The following is a 23,577-nucleotide window of genomic DNA, read 5'->3' as shown; positions in this document are numbered from 1 at the left end:
ACCAGATCCAATTATAACGTCGCTTTGCTTCCTAGATAAAACTCTTTATAACTCACCCGGCCGCTGATGTCTTATTTTAGAGAAATTGCTTTGAATTAATAATGTGACACCACGAAGTTCATTCCGAGATATCTTCGTTCGTGCGTCATGCATCAGCATCATTTTTGCGTGCACAAGAAAGGAATTATTTTACGTGTTTCTGTTCTTTACTCGATAATCAAATATCAGGAACAAATATATATATGAAACGATTCCATCGAATAGATAGAACAGTGATAGAAAAGAAGACAAAAAAAAGATGAAACACCAAGCAACGCCAATGCGAGCGTTGTAACGATAAAAATCACAACGACACAATACAAGGAAACGACTTCCGATGACGGAATTGTCATAACTTTCCGTGAAACGTTTATAACAACTGAAGGAGAATGAATCTCACTTGCAAAACTGTTTTAATATCAGTGGAGAAGACGAGACCTGATTACGCAATTAAAAAATAAATTTTAACGAAACTGTATTGCGAAGTCTACAATAGAAGTCGTAGAGTTTTAAAGTCATAGAAAATTAACCAATCACAACATCGAATGAAAAGAATATAAGAAGAATAATAAGAGAAGGATAATAGACTATAATTGATCAATTTTCTACGACTTGTTAGTTTAGCTCCCGCATAAAGTGACCATAATTCGATCAAATATTTACTGTTGTGTTGCTCGTAGCGCACACGCTATTCTTTGAATGCACTTATAATTAATATCGGGATTGACACCGTAACCGTTAACCTTCTTCACAAAACGAACTGTATGAAAACTCGATAACTACTTGAGAATACTCGATCTTTAACGAATGTCACAAGTCACCGGACCCACCGTTCCCCCGGATGGAAACCATTTCAAGCAAAATCAAATTCGCGCATATCAAATTTAAAGCCCACCTCGAGGAGGTTCGTGACAGCTATCAGCACAATTGCAATAATCGCCAGAGTTGTCTCAATAACGATGGATCATCGATGATTCAGGTAACACGATCTCTGACTTCTCATCGTCCTCGGCCCTCCGTAACTAATAAAATCGAATCACTGGACGTAAGATCATCGATTCTTTGCAGACCTGCCATAAGACGTCAATGGATCACCAACTATCACTGATAGCAACAGTCAATCTCAGGCGATTGCGACACGGATGTAAACTTGTCGTATAGTTTGAGATCGGAACCAGGAGCGGGACCGGTTTCCTCATGCACGTGTTACGATCCCCGACTGCGAAAATCATTAGGAGACCGATAGCGAGTTCCCCGCTTGACGAGTAGCACGAAGAGTTAGAGAGGGGATATCGAAACGACAGACGTGGTGGGAAAATCAACGGTGGTGGGATACTGGGGTGATGAAGGGAAGAAGACGCAGCGGGATAGGAAGCAAACGCCAAGCGGACGGAAGGGATGGACGAGAACAGCGGCTCGGGGAATGGAATTGTATCGGCGAAAGGAGAGAAACGCGGGGGTGCCATCCCCACCATGCTTCTACATCCACGGATTATAAACCGGAGAGCCTTCCCTATTCGCGTTCTCTCTCCGAAGCTCTACCACTGCGTGGTCCCCGCTTATCTGTGCGAGATGCTGCGCAGTCTCCAGTATACTGACACGGTGCACTACAAACACAGAAACTCGCACTCACCCCTGATGCCAAACCGATAACACACTTCTCCAACGCATACCGCGATCTAAGAAGTTGCGAGAAAATCAATAAAAGATAGAGACAGTGTAATGACCCAGAAAAATTGGCGCAATAATAAATTCTATACCTAATTTTATGGACAAATAGAACTATTCGTATCTTGAATCGATTTCTATAACAGTTAATTCTTTTTATCGCAAAAGCAAATCTCTAAAGTTTGCTTCTGTTGACCCTAAATCTCCAAAAATTCGTTAGAACTAATGCAAACGTATATCTGTCAACATTTGTTCAAAATGAATCAATGTAATTTTAAATGTATAACTTTAAATATGTATATGAGAAGGTGGAGCGAGGGATACGAAGGGACAGAATAAATCGATAATTAAAATTAATCTTTCAGCAATCAACATCTCATTTCTGAAGCAAAAAGATTTCACGAGTAAACTAATTTTTGCATAATGCATAATTTTCTCTATCTATATGTAATTTCCGCGAATATTAAATTATCTAATTAAATACGTATTTACTCCAATTGCGCACTGTTACACCTTGTCTTCTTTCATCATGTATACTTCGTGACTCGCCATATCACTCATCAATAGATTTCGCGTCGCTATTGCTCATGGATATAAATTACGACGATTACGAGATCGTCTTCAAACCATCCCCTATTTTTTTACTATAGTTACCGCTCGAGAACGAGCCTCGATCACGAGGAATTATTACGCGTCCTTTACTTTATAATTAAGAGATCTGTTTTTTATTCTTGCACTCTCTGAACTGGAACACAGTGCAATGAGTTGTGAAATAAATATACTGTGTTTCACTTCAATTTATAATGCACCATGTGGACTAGTTCACACAGAGAGTACAGAAATAAAAATAGACCTATAATTATTTTAGCATCTCGTAAATGCGTAAATCAAAACAGTTACTTTCACAATCGTTTGTTTAATAATTATGCGCTTTCAATGCAATAAGACTGTGTTCAAATTTTCGCCCGACAATTAAATACCACTCAAATATCGCTGTTCACTGTTAAACAAAAATGACGTAACGACAGAGAAAAACATCCGGATGAGAATCTGAACACGCCCTATTGAATAAATTATAGAAAAAAACATGTGCACACATACTTGACGATAATTGCACGTTCATCGCACTCGGCAAGGAAATAGCTCGGCATGACGTGGATAAAGAAAATCGATTCCATACACAAAGATGATGATAGCTGCAATTACGAGCTCGAGAGTGGCGTCTAACGACAACTGCTGTAATGTTAACGCGCTACGATGGGTCGACATTTTACGAGTCGTATGCATGATGATTCCTCGCGACCGAGGCTCACTCTCGAGCGGTAACAATAGTAAAAAATAATGATAACGCGAGATCTATCGATGAGAGTGATATGGCGAGTCATGAAGTATACATGATAGAAAAAGATAAGGTGTAACAATGCACCTGTTTCATACGTCATAATCAACCAATCAAATGATAGCATACTATTGGTTGAATAAATTGACTACTGCGCATTCTTGAATTTGTTACACCCTACTTCGTCCCCCATGAAATACGGGATACCTACTGACATATGAAGTCAGAGTACTGGGTGCTATGTTTGGGGCACACGTTTTCCATATGTATATTCGCCCATTGTAACTATTGGTAATAATTTAATAGTAATTATAATAATTTTTCATAATAATAATATATTTAAAAATACTATATAAAAATATTTACAATATATTTTTATTATGTTATGTATATATATATATATATATATATATATATATATATATATATATATATATATAATATATATATATGAACATATACGTTAATTTAAAAAATTAATTATTATCATTAAACAACCATGTGATACGCGAATATTTAAATATGTAATATATGCGTGTCCCAAATTTGGCTCAATATGCTTGCAAATTCTGTGTTAAGACATAAATGATAATTTCATGTGTTTGTACCAGACAGTCGAGACAGCGCATATTAATGTGGCTAGCATTGATTAATTAACTTCAAATCATAATTAGGTCCATTCATTTTAGTTGCATTGTTCAGTTGCACGCAAAATGATAACGTAAAATTTTTGAGAAAAAAGAACAAAAGAAACATACAAAAAAAGTGCGACTAAAATAAATAAAGCCGCTTGATGCAGAGATGAAAAATGTGAGATATTTTAAAGAATATTAAAGTGTAATCGAACAGAACAGAGATACGCGTAAGTATATACATACCTAATAACCATTATACTTATAATTTGGATTATCATGCACTTTAGCCGAATAGAATCTTGAGCGATTTTGGGTACACACAGCCCTACGGGATCGTCGATGTTAAATTTGTGTTGATCGCACATCATGACATGTTATAACGAATATTCGATACTTTGCAAGACACTCGTAGAAACTTTTTGAGCAAGAGATTTACTTTTATATGACAACATTTGCAAAAAATATATAACGGCTTGAATGTGATTCCACAATCCATCGCGACGCGTTCCATGACTGACGATGACATGAGAAATATATCGAAATACGATATTGCGATTCTCGAAATATCAAAACTTTAGGCAGCATACTAATCGCTGCGATTATTCGATATAATCGAAATAAAATAAGAAAAATGAAATTTCCAAGAATATTACGAATATTCGACATAGTAAATTAATTAGAGATTTTAGAAATATTAAAATATTAAAACCGAATGTATAGCAAACTCAGAGATTGGAAACTTATATATTTAATGCCAAGACAGACTCCGATTAATTTAATTATCGATTAATTCAACGGCAGAATTACTTTAAAGCAAGATTTTTAATTACAAAAAGATTATAATTTTTCTTTCTATAAAACAGAGATATAAATTACAAAAATTAACAAATCCATTCATGTTAGCAAAATGTAGCTGCGCTTGTTTTAGTATTAAAACACTTTTTTTGTAAATAGTTTACTTTATAAAGAATAATTTGAAAAATTCAATTAATTGAAATCTTCATCAAACGAATCATATATAAGTGAAGTTTAATCGAAGACCTTTGTGTAACCAATGTTCCCAGAGGGCGGTAGTTATCGATACTTCGGTAGCAGATCACATAAAAAAATAGAGCATAAATTGCGCACAAGCAAGGAAGATTATACGATTACGAGATTTCATCAGGGAGAAGCCTGAATGTACATGCCTGTGTTTTGAATGAAATCCGTCTACTGGCGACCTCTATGTGCGTAAAGTGTGCACGTAAGACTATGTAGCCACGAAAATTTCCAGCGGGTAAAATAACCATGGTCTTTGGAATTTAATTCCATAATACATATGTACATTGTTTAGTTCTATCTTGTGTTATAAATACAGAATATAACTGCGTATAACAATAGATTATAAAAATAACACAGTAGAGAGAAACAGTACATTGTAAAACACAACATTGTAACAATACATTGTAAAACACAACATTGTAACAATACATTATAAAAACACTGCACTATAAAAATAATGCATTATAAAACCAAAACTTTCTCTCAATCTCCCTTTGATTCCTATTCTACAAGTTTCTCTTCTACAACAAATCTTTGTCATATACTCAGCAATCTCATATCAACTTGCAAAAATAACTTACAAAAAATAAAAGATTTTCGAAAGAATGAAATTAAGAAAGCCGAGAGATATTATAAAAGGAGGTCGAAGAAGAAACGTGTGTGTAAAGGAGAAATTAAGAAAGATCATTCAAAAATGCAGAGATTATTTAGTTTTTAACATCAAATTTACAATTAACAAAAAACGAGTCAAAGATTAAATATTTGTCTCTGTTGAATTAATTTGACTCATTGTTTCAATCATTGGATTATTCTGGCTAAACTTTCACATTGAGATATATGTACACTAATTTTATTTCATACATACTTTAATATAGTTGTCAATTAAATAAGGATTATATATCGAGTAAGTTTTTTAAAGAGAGACTATAAAATATCTGGAAAAATAAGCATTGTACGAAAAAATATTCCAAATAAACTCTCAATATTTTGGAGGGAGCAATTCTATCCCGCAAAAGTTACTCCCAACCCCACTTTCAGGGGAGCGGGAGGCGGCTAACTTTTATGGGATGGAATTGTTCCCTCAAAAATATTGAGAATTTATTTAAAACATTTTTTCGTACAATCTCAGGTTAAAAAACTCACCCGGTATAGTAAGAATTTTGAATATAATGACCATTTATTCATTGTCACTTTAATTTTTATAATCTAGTATTAATTTGATAACAAAATGTGTGCTTGTACAATTTTACTGACTCTACATGTTCAACTAATTTTATTATCATTACAGACAAATCGCGACCGATGTAATAGAAGAATGTAACTACGAAGATCACAAGACTGAAAGCATTGCATTGTTGCGACGAGAAATAGATATGAAGAAATAGATCCACCTTTGCGTAACTATAATTTGCAGAAATTGTATTTAACTGTTTTATGATTTTTATTAAATTTGCGTTAATTTATCTATCTGTATACACTGAAGATGACCTGACAAATAGGTCGAAACGTATGTGTTTTTAAGAATTTAAATATATGAAAAATCTGGCTGGTAGCCTTTTTGTTATTCATGTTTGTTTAAATATTTGTATCATAACTCTTTAAACAATAAATAACAAGAAGAGGTTACAAGCCAAATTTTTATGTATGAAAAAATTCTTAGAACATTTCGATCTTATTATTAGGTCATTCTCAATGTAAAGAAATTAAACACAAATTTGACAAAATTAATAAAATGGTTAAAATTATATAATTTATAGTTAGCAAAAAGTTGGTAGTATTTATTCTATCTACCTTCCGCACAATGCAATGCTTTTCCTTCTGGTAATATTATCGCGGTTATATTCTTCCATTCTAACAGTCACAATAAGTCCATAATGATAAAAATATTGAACATGATAAGTCATTAAATAAAAACACACATTCTGTTATCAAATTAATAAAATAGATTATAAAAATTAAAATAATAATGAATAAATGATCGTTATACTCAAAATTATTAGTATATAGAATCCTTATTTTAATAGACAACTATATTAAACTAGCATTTTATCTCTGAATCTACATATATGAATCCACTAGAGTTCACATTATTATACAATATTTATATAAACGTATAGAAACGGATTCAGTGAATTTAATCTCTACAAAATTCAATACCTTTTTCGCGGATAATGCGGATTCGAAAATTTGATTTATATGGATTTATCCAATCCAATCCGTTTGCTGGGATGTTTTCTTACTAAAATATGATAATACTCTCATATATCTAATAGTATATCCTATCGCATATCTTCCCAGATAGCGATTTCAAAAAAGAATTCTTTTTGCATCTGAAAATGAATTCAGAATTGATGACATATCACTGAATGTTTTTTAATTCTCTGTGCTATCTGAGTTATTATATATATATATATATATATATATATATATATATATATATATATTAGGTGTTGGAATTAATTCGTAGCGTTTTTTAATGAAAGAATGTTATTTATTTCACATGAGCATTAAAAAATACATTAATGAAAGTACTTCCCATCACTTGTAAAACGCTACGAATTAATTCCAACACCTAATATATATATATATACAAGTATATATATATATATTATATATATATTAATAAAAAATTATTAGACGCCTCGAAATATCATGGAACAAACTCCAATAGAATCAAAAAAAGATTATATTACCATCAGAAATATACGTAGACTTGACTATGTAGTTCATGTCTACGTTTTATACACATAGAGGCGCTAGCTTTAACTCCGTCTCCTATTCTAGTCTACTCTTAAGTTTCTCAAGAGTTTTCTATAAGACTTTACTAAGGATTTTCTGACGTGCAATCAATACGTAAAATTTTACGAAGCAGTCATGTCGTATCTAACAGGATATAAACTGAACATGGAACTTATTCAGGCGAGGAACCGATTGCATTGCCTGCTGGAAAAATGCGATGTCCCAAAGGTACTCTGACTTAACCTTTTCATGGAGAGATCAAAACAAATTAATTACAAATTCGTTTTTACGATATATTTTTCCCTTTTTATTGCACAGGCTATTGTACGGGACAGTCGTTGGCCGGACCGATCGCCAAGTATAATTTATTAGAAGAATACGGTGAAAATGTATCCGCTATATGATGGGGCTTTGATAATACTACCTAATATTGCTAATGTCATATTTATCTCGAAGTCATAGTTGGAGCTTATGGATTTGATTGCCGAAAATGTTCACAGGTTTATACATTATAGAATATAACATAGATAGAATACAACATCTATTTGATAATATTAACAAAAGGGATCTATCTTTCATTTGCTGTCTGGATCTTTTTGGCACAAGCAAAATTTCACTCTTTTTGCCTTTTTTTAAAATTTTTATTAAATAAAGATTTTAACATTTAAGAGTAGATCATTATTAAATGGAAAGAGATTATACTTAAATTCTTCAATCAGTGTAAAGTTACTGAAGACATCATGATTCTGGAGTTCCTTTTGACAAAGCAGACTTTTGTGTAGCATATAAAACAAGTGAAATTCTTTATGCGATCTTCTTCTCTGTAAATGTGTAAACAAGTACATGTTTTTGTAAAAAATTATTTGGTAATATAATAGAGAAAAATGATCCTAAATTTTTCTACATTTCTTGAAAGCCTAGAGTAATAAAAAAAATTTGGATTGGACAAAAAAGATTGCAGATGGAAGGAGTAAAAATATGTTTGCACACAGATAGTTAAAATTGTATATTAGTACTAATATATAATGATAATGTTATGTCTAGATTTTATTATAATTTGATAATAATTTTTTAACTTTACATATATTAAAAAATTGTATTTGAAACATGTATTTGTTTACATTTACAGAGAAGAAGGCAAAAGATCGCATAAAGAATTTCACTTGTTCTACATGCCACACAAAAATCTACTTTATCAAAAGAAACTCCAGAATCACGGTGTCTTCAGCAACTTTACACTGATTGAAGAATTTAAGTGTAATCTCTTTTCATTTGATAATGATCTGCTCTCAATGAAACTCAGAACGGATTCTTTAAGGAATTCCATTTGGAAAATGATCACTTGTCTGTATCAAATTGCATAAGCTACATACAAGGCTTGCAAAAGTTACATAATAAAATTTCGAAAGTCACAAGAGGAAAACAACAGTAAAGTTTGGGAATTGCTGGAGACTAAATAGAGAAGAGGAAGATAACAAATCACATTCTGCATCATCTATAGCCATTGAACATTTATTATTGTTGAAATGATCTATAGATTTATTCTCATCTTTAGTTACACAATTGACTTACAATGGCTTAATTGATGAAATATACAGTGAAGTATTGATTTTGTACATAATCTATATTTCAGAATTATGATTTTTAGACATTCCATCAATTTGACACAATTTCTACAAAGAATAATAACAGAAATATCTTCCATTATAGATATTGTACAATTACCTACAAGGAAATTCTATGACTCTATTGACTTTCCCAGCAATGTCTTTGAATGAAAAGGAATAAATTATATTAAATTCAGGAGAATTTTTTGCTGAGAATAGGTACATATGTAATTGTATGTAAGTTTTTCTAATAATTCTTCGTGTTATATTTTTACAGGGATAAAAATTTTAACGACATTGAGCCAGTCTTAATAAGAGAGCTAAAGTGATTTCATTTCATATGATATGAAAGATATGGAGATAAGAGTGCAAGTAGTTTGTTGCACAATTACCACACATGCTAGCAACAAAACAATCTTTAACAAGGCGTAAGTAATAAAAACATGTGTTTGGATTTAATATTTTCTAATTTTATTTTTTTATGTTTTAATAATTTGTTGTAATTTCTCTTTATTAAGATATCACAATCGCTCAGATGATAAAAGAAGAACCGACTCGAGTAATTCTAGAATTATTGCAAGTTGACAAGAATTGTTAAACTGCATTGACACAGAAAAACCGAATGCCTATATCGAAGATATGATAGCGCAGCAAAAAGATTAATCAATGGCGACACATTTCTTACTTCTTTGATGGAAGATTTATAATAAACATGAGAAGAGAATTACTTAAAGTAGAATATCAAAATAGAATAGTAAATATTTTTTATGTGATGAAGTAAAGTGTAAATATCATATCCCAAGCAGAACATCAAGTCATGACTCCAAAATAATCATTAAAAGTCATTTTTCAATCATTTCCGATTTATTTTAATGTCATTTTGACGTTATCGTGATTTGTTGTTCTGCTTAGGATATGATATTTACACTTTACTTGGGATATTTCTTACTATTTTATTTTGTATTCATCAATTTTATATATATAATTTTTAAAAATAAGATCTTTTTTTAAAATCTTATATTTAGATGTTAATTGTATTTTGTACATACATACATGTACATAAAAATAAATTGCTGCCGTACGTGAAAACGTAATAAGTATTTTCTATTTATAAAATCGTCATGTTACAATATATTACCGTCAGAAAGTTTAAAACCAAGCATTTTAAAGATTTTATTTTATTTTTTTTTATTTAAAATATATGCAAGTTCAATTTTATTTTTCACAGCATTATAATATGGCTTTGTAGGTATAATTAAGTATCATTGCGTAACTATTTAACGTATATTTGTTTTACAATTTTACTATAAATTATGTGTTTTAAGATTATATTACATTGGTCCTAAACTTTCTAATGGTAAAATATGTATATATAATTCAAAGAGATGTAACGATGTCCCCCTCCCATTGTTCCCAGCTGAATTTAAATTATTCAGAGTTGGGTAAGTTAATATTTTAAACTAAATTAAGTTAAAGTTAATGGCTTAAAATTAATAAAATTAAGTTGAAGGAATAAAGAATTAGCTTAATAAAAGTTAAGTTAAGATTAAATTAACTTAAATTTAAAAAAAAATTATTTTTGAGATCAGAATGTCCTAATTTTTCTTAAAATGAGATTATTTTAAATAACACTTAAAATATAGATTATTAGATAAATTTAATTTTGTTATTCACAGTAAGTTACTTATATAATAAGAGTCACACCATAAGGTGTTTTTGTCAAAATCTTGCGAGAGAGAAGATTATATGTTTGCATTATTTCTCTTTTTTTAATCTATATTTAACTTTCTTTAACTTCTGAAACGACTGTTCATGCATGTTTACGACTACATTGACTAGATATTTGTTATAAAAAATATAGGTAAAAATTTAGAAAATGGGTAGATATGCAACTCTGTTCTACAACAATTTTTCAGGCTCATTTCATATTTATATTGCTGAAATATAACATTTGTTATATGATACCTAAAATTAGTGTGATTCAAATATAAGCGAGACAAAATCTAGCTAGTCAATAAAAATTGGCTACCGTATAGTGTGATTCTTATTATAGTCTCTCATTATAAAATCATTGAACTTTTTCTAAATTAATTCTTTAATGTTTGAGAAAAAAAATATTAGCATTAAGAAAGATAGAAAATTTTCAATTTAAAAAAGTTAATAAATTAAAGTTAAAAAGTAATTAAATTAAGTTAAAAATTGATACATTTAAAATTAACTAAATTAAGTTAAAAGTTATTAACTTTTTAACTTTTTTTTTAACTTTTAACGCTTCTAATTACTACTCAATCCTGAATTATTACATTTATTATACTTCTATTCTTTCCGATAAGCCGTTATAATAATAGCCATTATTAATAATAGTTATTATTATAACAGTTACAGAATTATTCTGCATTTTGCAATAGAGTTAGAATATTCGAAATTAATAAAATGTAATTTTCCCACAATGAGAACTGTTACTATAATATTAATAAGGCTCGTATGAATACCAATTCAATAAAATTAATTTAACTGGCTATTCGAGTCTACAAATAACTACAAATGTTTCAATCTTTTAAACTTATTTGAAACGTTTGTAGTTATTTGTAGTTATTGTTCAAATAGATAATTAAATTAATTTTATTGATTTGATATTCGTATGAGCTTTATTAATATTATAATTCAAATTAAGTGGACTTTAATATGCGTCTGAAATTTAGAACAAGAACACTGAGGATGAGTTTAAAAAGTCAAAACATTTGTAATTATTTGTAAACGTTATATTAATAAATCATTGAACTTTTTCTAAATTAATCTCTCTCTCTCTCTCTCTCTCTCTCTCTCTCTCTCTCTCTCTCTCTCTCTCTTCTCTCGTATCAAAAGTTTCCTTACTACTTGATTCAAAATTCGTATTCTTTTACAAAGGCATACCCGTTTAATATATAGTAAGACTTTTCTATAAAATTGAACAGAGGATTCTACAAATACTTTACTTTTGTGTATGCATACGTATTATGTAGAAAATGCATTTAAAAGAAACAACATAAAAGATTAAATATTATACTTTCGAAAAAGAAGAGAAAAATTATAGATTTCATTGCTTTTTAAATCGATTGCTCAGCTTTCTATTCTTTCGGAAAAGAAAATTTTGCGATTCGGCGACATATATGTGTATGATATTTACTAATGTGGCATTCGAGCAAACGAGAATAGATTAAAATGGATTAAAAATTTTTTAATGCGTACTTTCTATGAAAATGGATTGAATGGATTGAAATGGATTGGATCCAAGCTGACACTAGTTTAATATTCAACAAAAAAAACATTCATATTTAAGGGTTACAAGTTTGATTCTTAAGACATTTCTCTTGACATTTATAATAATTAAACCTGAAATTAATTACTTCAAATTGGTATTAAAAAACGTAGCTTAGGATTCGAAACCTGGCACTTTTGTAATATGAATTTTCTACTCACTACACCACTTCTTCAATTAATAAATGTGCTACTCATTTTCTATTTCAATTACAACCAACTAAACTAGTAAATTATATAGATATAATAAAAATATCATCATTTAACAGATAACAACCCTAATTAGCCTAATATTCGGACTGTGTTCGACTTGGCTTGCAAGTGTTCAGATCGATTATTTCATTTACTTCTAATCAAAAAGAAACAAAAAAGAATATAGCTCAATTATTTTCACGTTATAACTTTCTTGAATTTAGTTGGATTAAAAACGAAAAATTTCCTACTTATAATTTTAAATAATTTAAATAATTTATGGTCCATTTTTAAATAAAATTTTTTTTTATTCAATTAGATTGAAAAACTGCATTTCAGAATATTAAATTGAGCAGTATTCATGTTGCATAGAAAATGCTGATATTATTTTTGAATTTAATTAAATTTAAAAAACTATATTTACTTCCTATTCACAATTCTGAATTGAGTAAAATTCACGATGTGCACACATAAAATGTTAATATTATTTTTAGATTGAAAGGCATAAAGATATGCTCTATGCAATTGCTATAAATGAATAAAAATGCATTTAAGATTGAAAAGGCATAGATATTTACTTTATGCAATTCCTATAAATGAATAAATCTGCAGTCAGGATTGAAAGGATTTATTTTAACATTCATGAATCTGTATTTCTGAAAATGTGAATTCATTTTAATCCATTTCAATCCATTCTCGTTGCTGGGCATATTGTCTGAAGAGTGGAGATGCCAATATTGACCCCTGTTCGAAGGCAAACCGATAGCAACATGTTATTTTGACGTATACTGGTCACAATTGGTCACTGATGTACATCAATTAAATAACGTGTATTCGACGTTAATTTTAATATTTCTTTGTAATAATGACGTGATGTAGACGTTAAATTTATCATATGTGTAAGTAACTATAATTCAAGAATTTATTATATGCCTTCAAACGAAAGTTAATACGGCTAGTAACTTATGTATATTATAAGCAAAGATAATAGATATATTTATATCATGTATGTTGAAGAAAAATTATTATTTAGTCATAAGCAGTGTAAAAATTCTAGTTGAGCTGCTGCACTATCATTGTATTTTATATTTGAAACAAAAGTAAAAGAACTAATTTAATGAAACGAAATGGATCTTAATGCTTATTTTATATATTATAAATTGAATATACGGAACGCTTCCGTTAATTCGAGCATTTAGAATATTTTTGCTATCTTTAATAACAATATGATAAAATATAAAACAGAAATGTTGTTTATTCTGCATGATTCTTTTGAACGTAATTAGTAATTATTCGCATGGGGTATTTCTGATATTCCAACATTATGTCTCAATTTTCATTGTTCTTTTTAATAATTATTCTTAAGTAAAGGTCGACAATAGATTCTATATACATATGTTCTTTACATATATCAATACATGCATATTTTCTTAATTCGCGTGAAACAATTTGTGCTAAATACAGCTTTTGCTAAGTACTGAATATCTTGTTAATCCTTATTTAATTTTTCAGTTAATAAATTAATTTAAGGCACTACTATTATTGCAAATTATTCTGTGTTTCAGAAATTCTTAAAACGTACGTATGATGCCGATCACAGTTCGATGAAAATAACATGCGAATTATTTAAAATAAAAAATATAAAATAGGTTCCGGAAACTTATTTAAAATATGTTATATAAACAGTATTCTTAATTATACATTATATTGTAAATAATTATTATTTTTAATTGTACAATGTATTATAAATAATTAATATTGTATTATTGAATGCATAAAAGATTACAATAAAAGATAATATTAAAAAGGTTAATTTTTTAAATATTATTTTTTATTGTAATCCTATAAACACTCAATAATACAATAATATTTATTTACAACACAATGTACAATAAAAAATGCTGTATAAAATATAATAAAAATTATAATTATACATTAGCATAATTAACAAAAAAATTTAGTAATGCGGAATTATACGAAAACGTCGAAAAATACACACGATAACACAAACTTTTCTAAACCATGTTTAATTAAATATTGATAAACGGAATAAAATACTAACAACAGTTAAACCGTATTTACTATTAATTATTAACTTGCGATTATATTATAAAACTTATTAATATCGTGATAAAAAATCATTAATATTACGACAGCACTTTCATCGCGTTCAAGATAATTATCCCAATAATTATCCAATGATCCAATAATTGGATCACATCAAGGTCCTTCCGCCTTGTGATAAGGTTAGCATCCGATATAAAGAAGAAACAATCTTCATAGAAAAACGAATTGATGTATTCTAATTCTACATTAAATTCACAAAATCCATTCGCAAAGAAAAGTTAAAGAAAAGCAACCCGTTAAACACCGCAGCGGTCTTGTTACAGGAGAATGTAAATTCTGAATCTTTCAGATCACTTATAATAGTAATAATTTTGGTAGCACGTCAATTACGAATTATTGCATTTTTAATACAATATCAAAATTCGCAAGGAAATGATATGTTCTGCCACACACATTATTACAAATCATATGTTATCAAAAATAAAAAAATAAAATGATTTCCTTCCTGGACTGCTGGTTACGAAGGAATATATTTAATAATAATAAAATACATGCGTTATTGTAATTTTTCTATATGGGTACAAAAATCTTTCGGGGTACCAACTGTTCGAGATAAATCGAATCTGGTAATAACGGGATTTAAAAGAACTATGCTTTCATACTGAAAAATTTATTACATAAAATTTAATAATTATTATTTTTCTGTATTTTTCTAAAATTTTAATTATTAATACTCCGCTAATATGAAAGTACTCATTCGACTTATTTCGAATTTTTTGTACCCACACATTTTTTATTAAATTTATGTAAGCACAGCAATATTGATAAAAGAACATGAATATTTTGGCAAAAAATTATTTAAATTAACAAAAACCAAAATTTGTTAAATATAATCTTGTAATATATCTGCATGTATTTTATCATAGAAAAGTAATATGTACATATAAATTAATAATTAATAATATTCTGGAATGGCGGGATGTCCAAGTAGTACCTAAAAATAATTTTAAAATAACAGTCAAAAAATTAAATATACACATTCGTAACCATATTTTTTTGTTAGAGCAATCATCGAAAAATAAGCAAATTATTTGTATAAAATTTTAATTTATTTACTTAATAATTTGGATTTAAACAAATAATCATTATACATATCTATATTAATTATATAATATTAAATTCCTATTGTTATTAAGATAGTACTATTACTAACATTATTGTTACTAGTGAGAGAACATTTAATATAACAAAGAAAGTAACAAAAATTGTATTCTAAAGTATACCACTGAATTAATTTTGCAACTTGAATTTAAAATATATAGTAATAATTGTCATTGACTCATTGACAAAATTATTATTTTTAGTAATCGCAGATGAGAAAACTCGGAATTAATTCCAATCCTGTACAAGAATCTCCAACGAGATGCTAAACTAGACTTTGCAAATAGACTTTACAGAAAGTGACGAGGAATAAGTCCCCAAAATGAAAAAAAATTTCGACTTTCGATCAGTACAAACCAGCATTCACTATAACATCCATCTGACGCGAGGGACAGCGATGAGACTTTCATACACAAAAAATTAATCATTAATATATACTTGTAATTTTGTAATGTTAAAAATATAAATGTTAAAAAGCAAATAAGAAATTAATATTTAACCATTGCCACAGTCAAAGCTCCAATCTTTACTGACTTATTTAATAAATTAAAATTCGTATATATTAAATAGACGAAAGATTGACGATTATTCTAAACATCAAATTTTTAATTAGAAGTCACTCAAAATTATTAATGACTTTTTGAATCAAAATAAAATCCAAATTAAAATAATTTTTAATTAAATATTTATTAAACTCGTTGAATTAATAAACAACTTTTGTTATCATATGTTTCGTCGATTTCGTGTAATTTACATCAATAAAGCAACAATAAATTTGATTCAACAAGATAAATGCTATCTGTATAAAATAGATGTATTCAATATATATAAACATTCTAACAAATGTATAATTTATTAGTAATTATTGCACAAATTACATAAATAAACATGATAGCATTTACCTGACATAATCCTTTACATAAATTTTATATTACGTATCTAATATTATATTATATATACAACAAAATTAATTACAAAAATAACGCGTATACATACTTTGTATATATATGTGTATATATATATATATATATATATATATAAAATTTGAATAAGATATTAATTTCAGAGAAACTGAAAATTCAGTGACATTTAAAATTATATATAATTTGGTTTATTTTCATATTTGATAATTGGAATGGGATGCTGATAATTAAATAAAATTTAAAATTAATTAAAAATTTTATTTAATTTTTAATCTCTCCTTTCTAATTACCAAGTATGTATATATGATGTCTATGTATTCCTACCTACATATTGTAATATATAATTTACTGGTTGGATTTATCATGTAATATTTTTTAGTTTAATTATAATATATTATATTTATTTTTTATTTTAAAATAAAATTTAATTACCCAATCGCGAAATTTATTTAAGTGTCATTTGTAATAATTTAATTTTTTAATTTAAAATGATTGTGTTTATTCCTACCTATCTATACTTATTGTTCCCATCCCTATACAGTCCCTACCTATCCATACTTATCCTGCCTACCCGTATTTTCATTTATTCGTGCATATTCGCATATCCTATCTCCATCTTCCATTCCTACCTATATTACTTCATTAATATGTAACCGCGAATAAATACCTTAATGGCTGCGTTCAGCAGAGAAAGCAGCTTTGCAATTGTTGTAAAATTCTTTAATATAATTCGTTCCTTATGAATTAAAATATATAAATCAATCATTTTGAAGAATTTTACGACAGCAAAGCTGCTTTTTTTTCTGCTGAACGCAGCAGCTAATACCTAACCATATCCTATCGCGTACTGATAAATTCAGAGGGATTAACTGATTGCGATCATATTAAATAAATGAGCAATAAATAATAATAATTAAAATAGACTTTTAATTTTTTAAATACGAAAATTTAATAAATAACAGGACTAATAAGAGCTAATGCAGATAAAGCGTATCTACGTTTTGAATATTAAAAAAATCTACAAAGCTTGCGCTTGATTATCCGCATTGCCTCTCATTAGCCCTGTTGTTTGTTGGTTATTTTTGTATTTTAAATAAACAATATAAGAACTCGCAATTTGCGAGCAAGTTGCCCTCCCGAATATTTAGAGTTTATCTTTATATATCTTTCAAAAAATTAGATTGGTATTACACACCTACTTCATTCAGATCCTCTACTTTCATCTGGCCAATATTCTGGCTTAATATGCCAGAAATCGACAGCAAGGAAAAATACTCCTTTTTGCTGCCGATTAATATCGTCGGCAATAAGCGTAAGATTTTACACTTTTGTATGAGCGCGAAACACGAACGCGTCGCGAAAGGGCCATCATATTAATAAAATTGTGTGTGTGATAAAATATTAATTATCAATAATAATTTCATGAATTTCGCGTTTATTCTCTATTCGAAATTCAAGATGTAAGTATTTGAGTAAAAAATAAATCTAAATTTAAAAAATCTCTCTATGTGGGATATTTTCAAAATTATGATTTTATCAATCTTAAATACTATGAAATTAGATTAAATTCTTTAATATATATCTTATAATGTAAACAACAAAACTTCAATTTAAAAATGAACCGAAAATTACTACATCGATTATTATCCGACAAAATATAAGGCCCATGTAATTTCTTAACGATTCGAACGATTCGTTGCTGAATCTCATCTCAAAGCATGGGGAGATGAGAAATTCAGACAAATGACGTAAGATCCAAAAACGATAATTTTCCCTCACGTCAATAAATATGTCTCTTATATTTTGAAATTATTAATAATATTTTGTATAATTTGTATTATTTCAAAATAAAGTATTTTTAGTGACGCAAAAACTCTGAACATGATTATAAAGTAATTACGAAATAGTATTTTTCTATTTCTTGATAAAATATATATTGGATCTTACATCATGTTACTAATTTGACTGGTATAAAATCCAGTTAGTACATATGGATAAGTTATAACAGTTTAGGCTAAAGTAGGTGCATTTAGTGCAATTTAGGTAAATTATAATCGTAAAATATTTTTATAAAAAAGAGAGATTAATAAATTATACGATAAATGCGTTACATTAAAATATCTACTATTTCAAGTATATCTATTATTAACAAGTATACAAATAATAAGTATGAAGTAATATAAAGAATATTTTTGAAAACAGTGTGTATTATATACATATATGTATATGTATATTGCATTTCTCCGCACCAACTTAAATAAAATTTAATCCTGAATGAATATTTGAAAATAGGATAGGTAGAAAGAATAATAAAACTATACTTATTGTACTATAAAAAACACTGTTCTATATTATAATATCTATAGACAAAAAAACAATTCCATTTACTCTAATTATTTTTTAGAATATACATATATTCTTTATATTTTTTAATTTACAGAATTTCATTTATTTAAAAAATATGAATACTTTATTAATTTTTGTTTCTACTTCCAAGTGCGTTAAGACGTAATATACAAAGTGTTTGATAATTTTGTTGACAATGCTCGTAGGTACAGCGGACTAACTGAGTTGAAAAGACTTGTATCATTTTGCAATTTTTGCAATAATTAACAAGATATTAATAATCATTCAATATTGATTTTCAATAAATTTTTACTCAAAGATCATTAACTTTACAAAAAAACAACAAGAAACAAAAATTGTTAATTTTCTCCTTATAAAATTCTAAAATTTTTTTCAGAATTTTTTAATATTGTATTTCCTTACATGTTGGTAAAAATACTTGCCAATGAAAAAATGCAATACTAAAAAGTTGATAAAAAATTCTGAAAAAAATTTTAGAGCGCTATGAGAAGAAAAAAAACAATTTTTGCTGTTTTTCTGTAAAATGATAGTATGATCAATAGATCATCGCAATAGTAACAAGATATTAATTATTAAATAATGGCAAATATTGATCTTCAATATTTAATAATTAATATCTTGTTATTATTGCGAAAATTGCAAAATAGTAGAGGACTTTCGACTCAGTTTAGTCCACTCTACCTGCCCACGATCATTATCAGTACAATTATCAAACATCCTGTATATATTTTAATGTAAAACATATTTAACCGATTATATAGAATCAACTTTTATCATATTTTTAAGATTGAATTATTTGATATCAATCGAATTAAATTACATACAAATGAGATTAAATTACTTATATATATATATATATATATATATATATATATATATATATATATATATATATATATAATATTCGCGTTAACATATGAATTTAGAAACAAAATTTCAGCCTTTAAAATTGTAGATTTCTTGAATGAAATAATTCTACTTTATTGTTTTAGTTAAATTAATGAGAGATTGAATAAGAGCAATGGACTTTTACGAAAGATTGAAAATAACTTAAACTGAGTGTAATATGATATTATAAATTTTACAGTGCATGTACAACAAAATAAGAAGAAGCATCCAGCAGAATTAAATTTATCCTAATCTGTTCTAACTTATCCATTTTAAGGTAATGGATGCATGGAATGCTACATATACATTTATAAAAAATATAGAGGTATATTTTTATTAAATTGATGCATAAATGCATCTGTAGATATATTAATAAAATCATCACGCATCCATTACCTCAACAAAACATCTATTCATCACTCACCAATTTGATGCGCAACAGCGGAGTTTGATCTGCATCGTCGCTACGATGATTCTGTAACAAAAAGAATATAAAATCTACATTAAAACAAAGCAAAAAAAATCAATTAATATTTAAAAAAATATTTACTAAACGTAATTCTCTTGAAAATAATCACATAATTTTCGAAATATTTTTACAAGCACCGATTTTTTTAATTTACCATTCACTTACATATTTATAAAAATAATTACAAACTCGAAAAAATGTTATATAATAGACATTACATATATAATTACATATAAACATTTTTTATATATGAAACATTTTTTCCCAGACATTTTCAAAAAAAATCTTAAAAATACATAAATAAAAATACATAGATAAAAAAATACATTTATAAAATTTCAAAAAAATTTTTAATTAATTCTTTTTTTCTAATTATTATTTTTAAATCAATATAAAATAAAGCGAATAAATAGAAAAAAGATATTGATTTTACAATAGCAAAAAAAGATATTTACCGCAAGGTTGCTCCGCCGGTGCCCGATGCCTCTCCCAGACCTCCACCTCCTCTCAGAGTTGGGGTTGACACATCCTCTCGCACTGGACACTCGCGAAAAACACTCGCGAATAATGGATTATAATCGCGCGCGGACTATAACTTGAGTCCGATTACTTGAACGACATTCCCGAACAAACGCGCGACGCGACGAACCTGCTGCGGTTCGTATATTTTCAAGTAAATCGGCGACGAGGGTACGTTAGCTTCCCCGTTGGATTTTTACATGAAGAAAACGATTTTACTCAATATCTAAAAATTTTTCTAGATGTATTACATTCAGGTATATCCGAAAATTTTTAGATAATTCAGAAAAATCGTTCTTTTCATGTAAATATCCTTTAAGTACTGAGCCCTCTCGCCACGTCAAGGAGAGGGAAGATAATCTGAAAAATATAATATATAGCTATTATCTATATTACTATGCAATCGGTTAATTTTTAGAAATGAATATCACATCTGCAATTCGTTATCATTGCGAAATAAAAAACAGATAAAAAATTGAATCATATTTATACATAGATGATATGATTAGAGTCTAGAATAAAATAGAGATTAATAAAAAAAAAAGAGAAATGTTTCTTTTATTACCGAAATGTTTCTTTTATTACCGATAAGTTCCGAAATTACGGTAAATTTTTTAACGGATCCTCATATAACGAAAGATACATAAGAACAAAAAATTATTGTATGAGAGCATTCATATATTAACGTTCCTTTGTTATGACTCGTATGATATAGACAAGTAGCCGTATCGCTATTGATTGTGTAAAACGCGTTAACGTTAACATTTCGACAATTAGATTATGAATAGTTAGAATATCGGTCCAAGATATAGATTAAAACTTAAAAAAATAAGTAAAGAATAATTATAAATTAGACATTCTTTAAATAAGATAAACATACGCAAACATTTTGTAAATTATAAAACAATTTAGACTCAATATAATAATGAATATAAATGGAATTCATATTATACATTTACAGATATATCAATTAGAGATATCTAAGGATATTCATAGTTCGTTCCTACTTCAAGACTGTCTTAAGTAATGTTTTAAGACAGCCCTTTGATTCGCCCTTCTTAAAACTGTTCTTAAGACAGTTTTGAATATAAATTCTGACTGTGAATATCGGCCCAAGATATAGATGAGTTGTGTGCGTAACGAATCCAAGCATAAAACAAAAATCGCATAATAAAGCATTGTGTAACATTTATCGAAGAATATTAAAACGAGTAGATTATTTTACTGAATTTATAATATACGTTAATATTTCGACAGTTAGATGATCGGTGCGCAACCTTGAAGTGACGATGGTACGGGGTGGCACGGAACGGCGCGTCATGTTTACGCCGCTCGTCATTTTTCCGCGAAGTAACATGTTGACGCGCCGCTCCGTGCCACCCCGTACCATCGTCACTTCAAGGTTGCGCGCCGATCATCTAACTGTCGAAATATTAACGTATATTAAATTCAGTAAAATAATCTACTCGTTTTAATATTCTTCGATGAATATTACACGATGCTTTATTAAGCGTTTTTTGTCTTAAATTCGTTACACACACAACTCATCTATATCTTGGGCCGATATTCACAGTCAGAGTTTATATTCAAAACTGTCTTAAGAACAGTTTTAAGAAGTCATGAATCAAAGGGCCGTCTTAAAACATTACTTAAGACAGTCTTGAAATAGAAACGAATTATGAATACCGTTCTTAGATATCTCTAATTTATATATCTGTAAATATACATATAATATGAATTCCATTTATACTCATTATTATATTGAGCCTAAATTGTTTTATAATTTACAAAATGTTTGCATTTATCTTATTTAAAGAATGTATAATTCATAATTAATCTTTACTTATTTTATTAAGTGAAACTCATCAAAGAAAACAATAAAAATTGAAATATAATCCTTAGTACATACCTTAAGTAGTTTTGGGCAATATTACTAGTTGAGCAGCCTTACATAATTCAACAATTCGCATTCGTGGATATCTAATTTTCGTGGATTAATGCAGATTAATGCGCGACGCGGAGCGAATCGAAAACACGTGCGTCTCCCACCGAGGTCGCCAAGCGAATGCCGAAGTGATGACGTAGTCAACCACCGCGCCGCGCGGTACGCTCCCCCTCGCTTTTCGCCGCGTGACGCGTTACCTCTCCCCTCGCTGTTCGCGTGTTCGCCGGGCGAATACCCTACTATTGCGCATGAAAAATATTCACGCGCAATTCATTTATTCAATTATTTTTTCAAATTCGTATTTTACATTATTTTGACAAACGGATACCGCCGTACATTTCGCGTTTTGCTTTGTAGCATCTCTGGCACAATCCTATATTATCTGCATGGTTCCTTTAAACGTAATTAGTAATTATTATTAGTAATTATTATTATTCGCGTGGGGTATTTTTAATATTCCAACATTATGTCTCTATTTTCATTGTTCTTTTTAATAATTCATTCTTAAATAAAGATTGATAAACTATTCTATATACACACGGTCTTTATATATAAAGATAAACGCAAAAAATCTTAATAGCGTGAAACAGTTTTTGCTAAATGCAGGTTTGGTTAAAAGTACTAAATATCTTGTTAATCGTTATTTAATTTTTCAGTTAATAAATTAATTTAAGACGCTAT

The 23,577-nt window shown here is 28.3% G+C and overlaps 2 protein-coding genes across 18 annotated transcripts in view; one reads left to right on the top strand and one right to left on the bottom strand.

Annotated features, from left to right (window-relative positions):
- LOC105147812 (Cyclic nucleotide-gated ion channel-like) overlaps positions 1–23,016 on the bottom strand; it is a 145,196-nt gene extending 122,180 nt beyond the window's left edge. For 6 of the 13 annotated variants that reach the window (XM_087416054.1, XM_087416053.1, XM_087416055.1 and 3 more), the window contains exon 1: positions 935–1,990. The gene's annotated coding sequence lies outside the window, so the exon portion shown is untranslated. Of the gene's footprint in view, positions 1–934; positions 1,995–20,387; positions 20,439–20,887; positions 21,312–22,860 lie in introns of those variants that run through there. The other 7 variants (XM_087416060.1, XM_087416061.1, XM_087416062.1 and 4 more) reach the window with 6 other exon arrangements.
- LOC105147810 (vacuolar protein sorting-associated protein 33A-like) lies at positions 7,470–10,165 on the top strand. Of its 5 annotated transcripts, none has more exons than XM_087415979.1 (6): positions 7,470–7,689; positions 7,780–7,961; positions 8,591–9,058; positions 9,172–9,287; positions 9,346–9,496; positions 9,587–10,165. In XM_087415979.1, exons 2-3 carry the CDS (start codon positions 7,933–7,935, stop codon positions 8,823–8,825), a joined length of 264 nt encoding a protein of 87 aa, XP_087272105.1. In that variant the 5' UTR covers positions 7,470–7,689; positions 7,780–7,932; the 3' UTR covers positions 8,826–9,058; positions 9,172–9,287; positions 9,346–9,496; positions 9,587–10,165. The 5 variants fall into 5 exon arrangements, 4 of the variants coding, with proteins under 4 accessions (XP_087272105.1, XP_087272106.1, XP_087272107.1 ...); XM_087415980.1 differs by having other exon boundaries at positions 9,154–9,287; XM_087415981.1 differs by having other exon boundaries at positions 8,591–9,063.
- Positions 23,017–23,577: the final 561 nt, after the last annotated feature.

Source organism: Acromyrmex echinatior, chromosome 19 (assembly GCF_024713525.1).
Source record: "Acromyrmex echinatior isolate Ae372 chromosome 19, ASM2471352v2, whole genome shotgun sequence".
NCBI lineage: Eukaryota > Metazoa > Arthropoda > Insecta > Hymenoptera > Formicidae > Acromyrmex > Acromyrmex echinatior.
The sequence above is the reverse complement of the archived record's forward strand: the minus strand, read 5'-3'. Positions and strand labels throughout refer to the sequence as shown.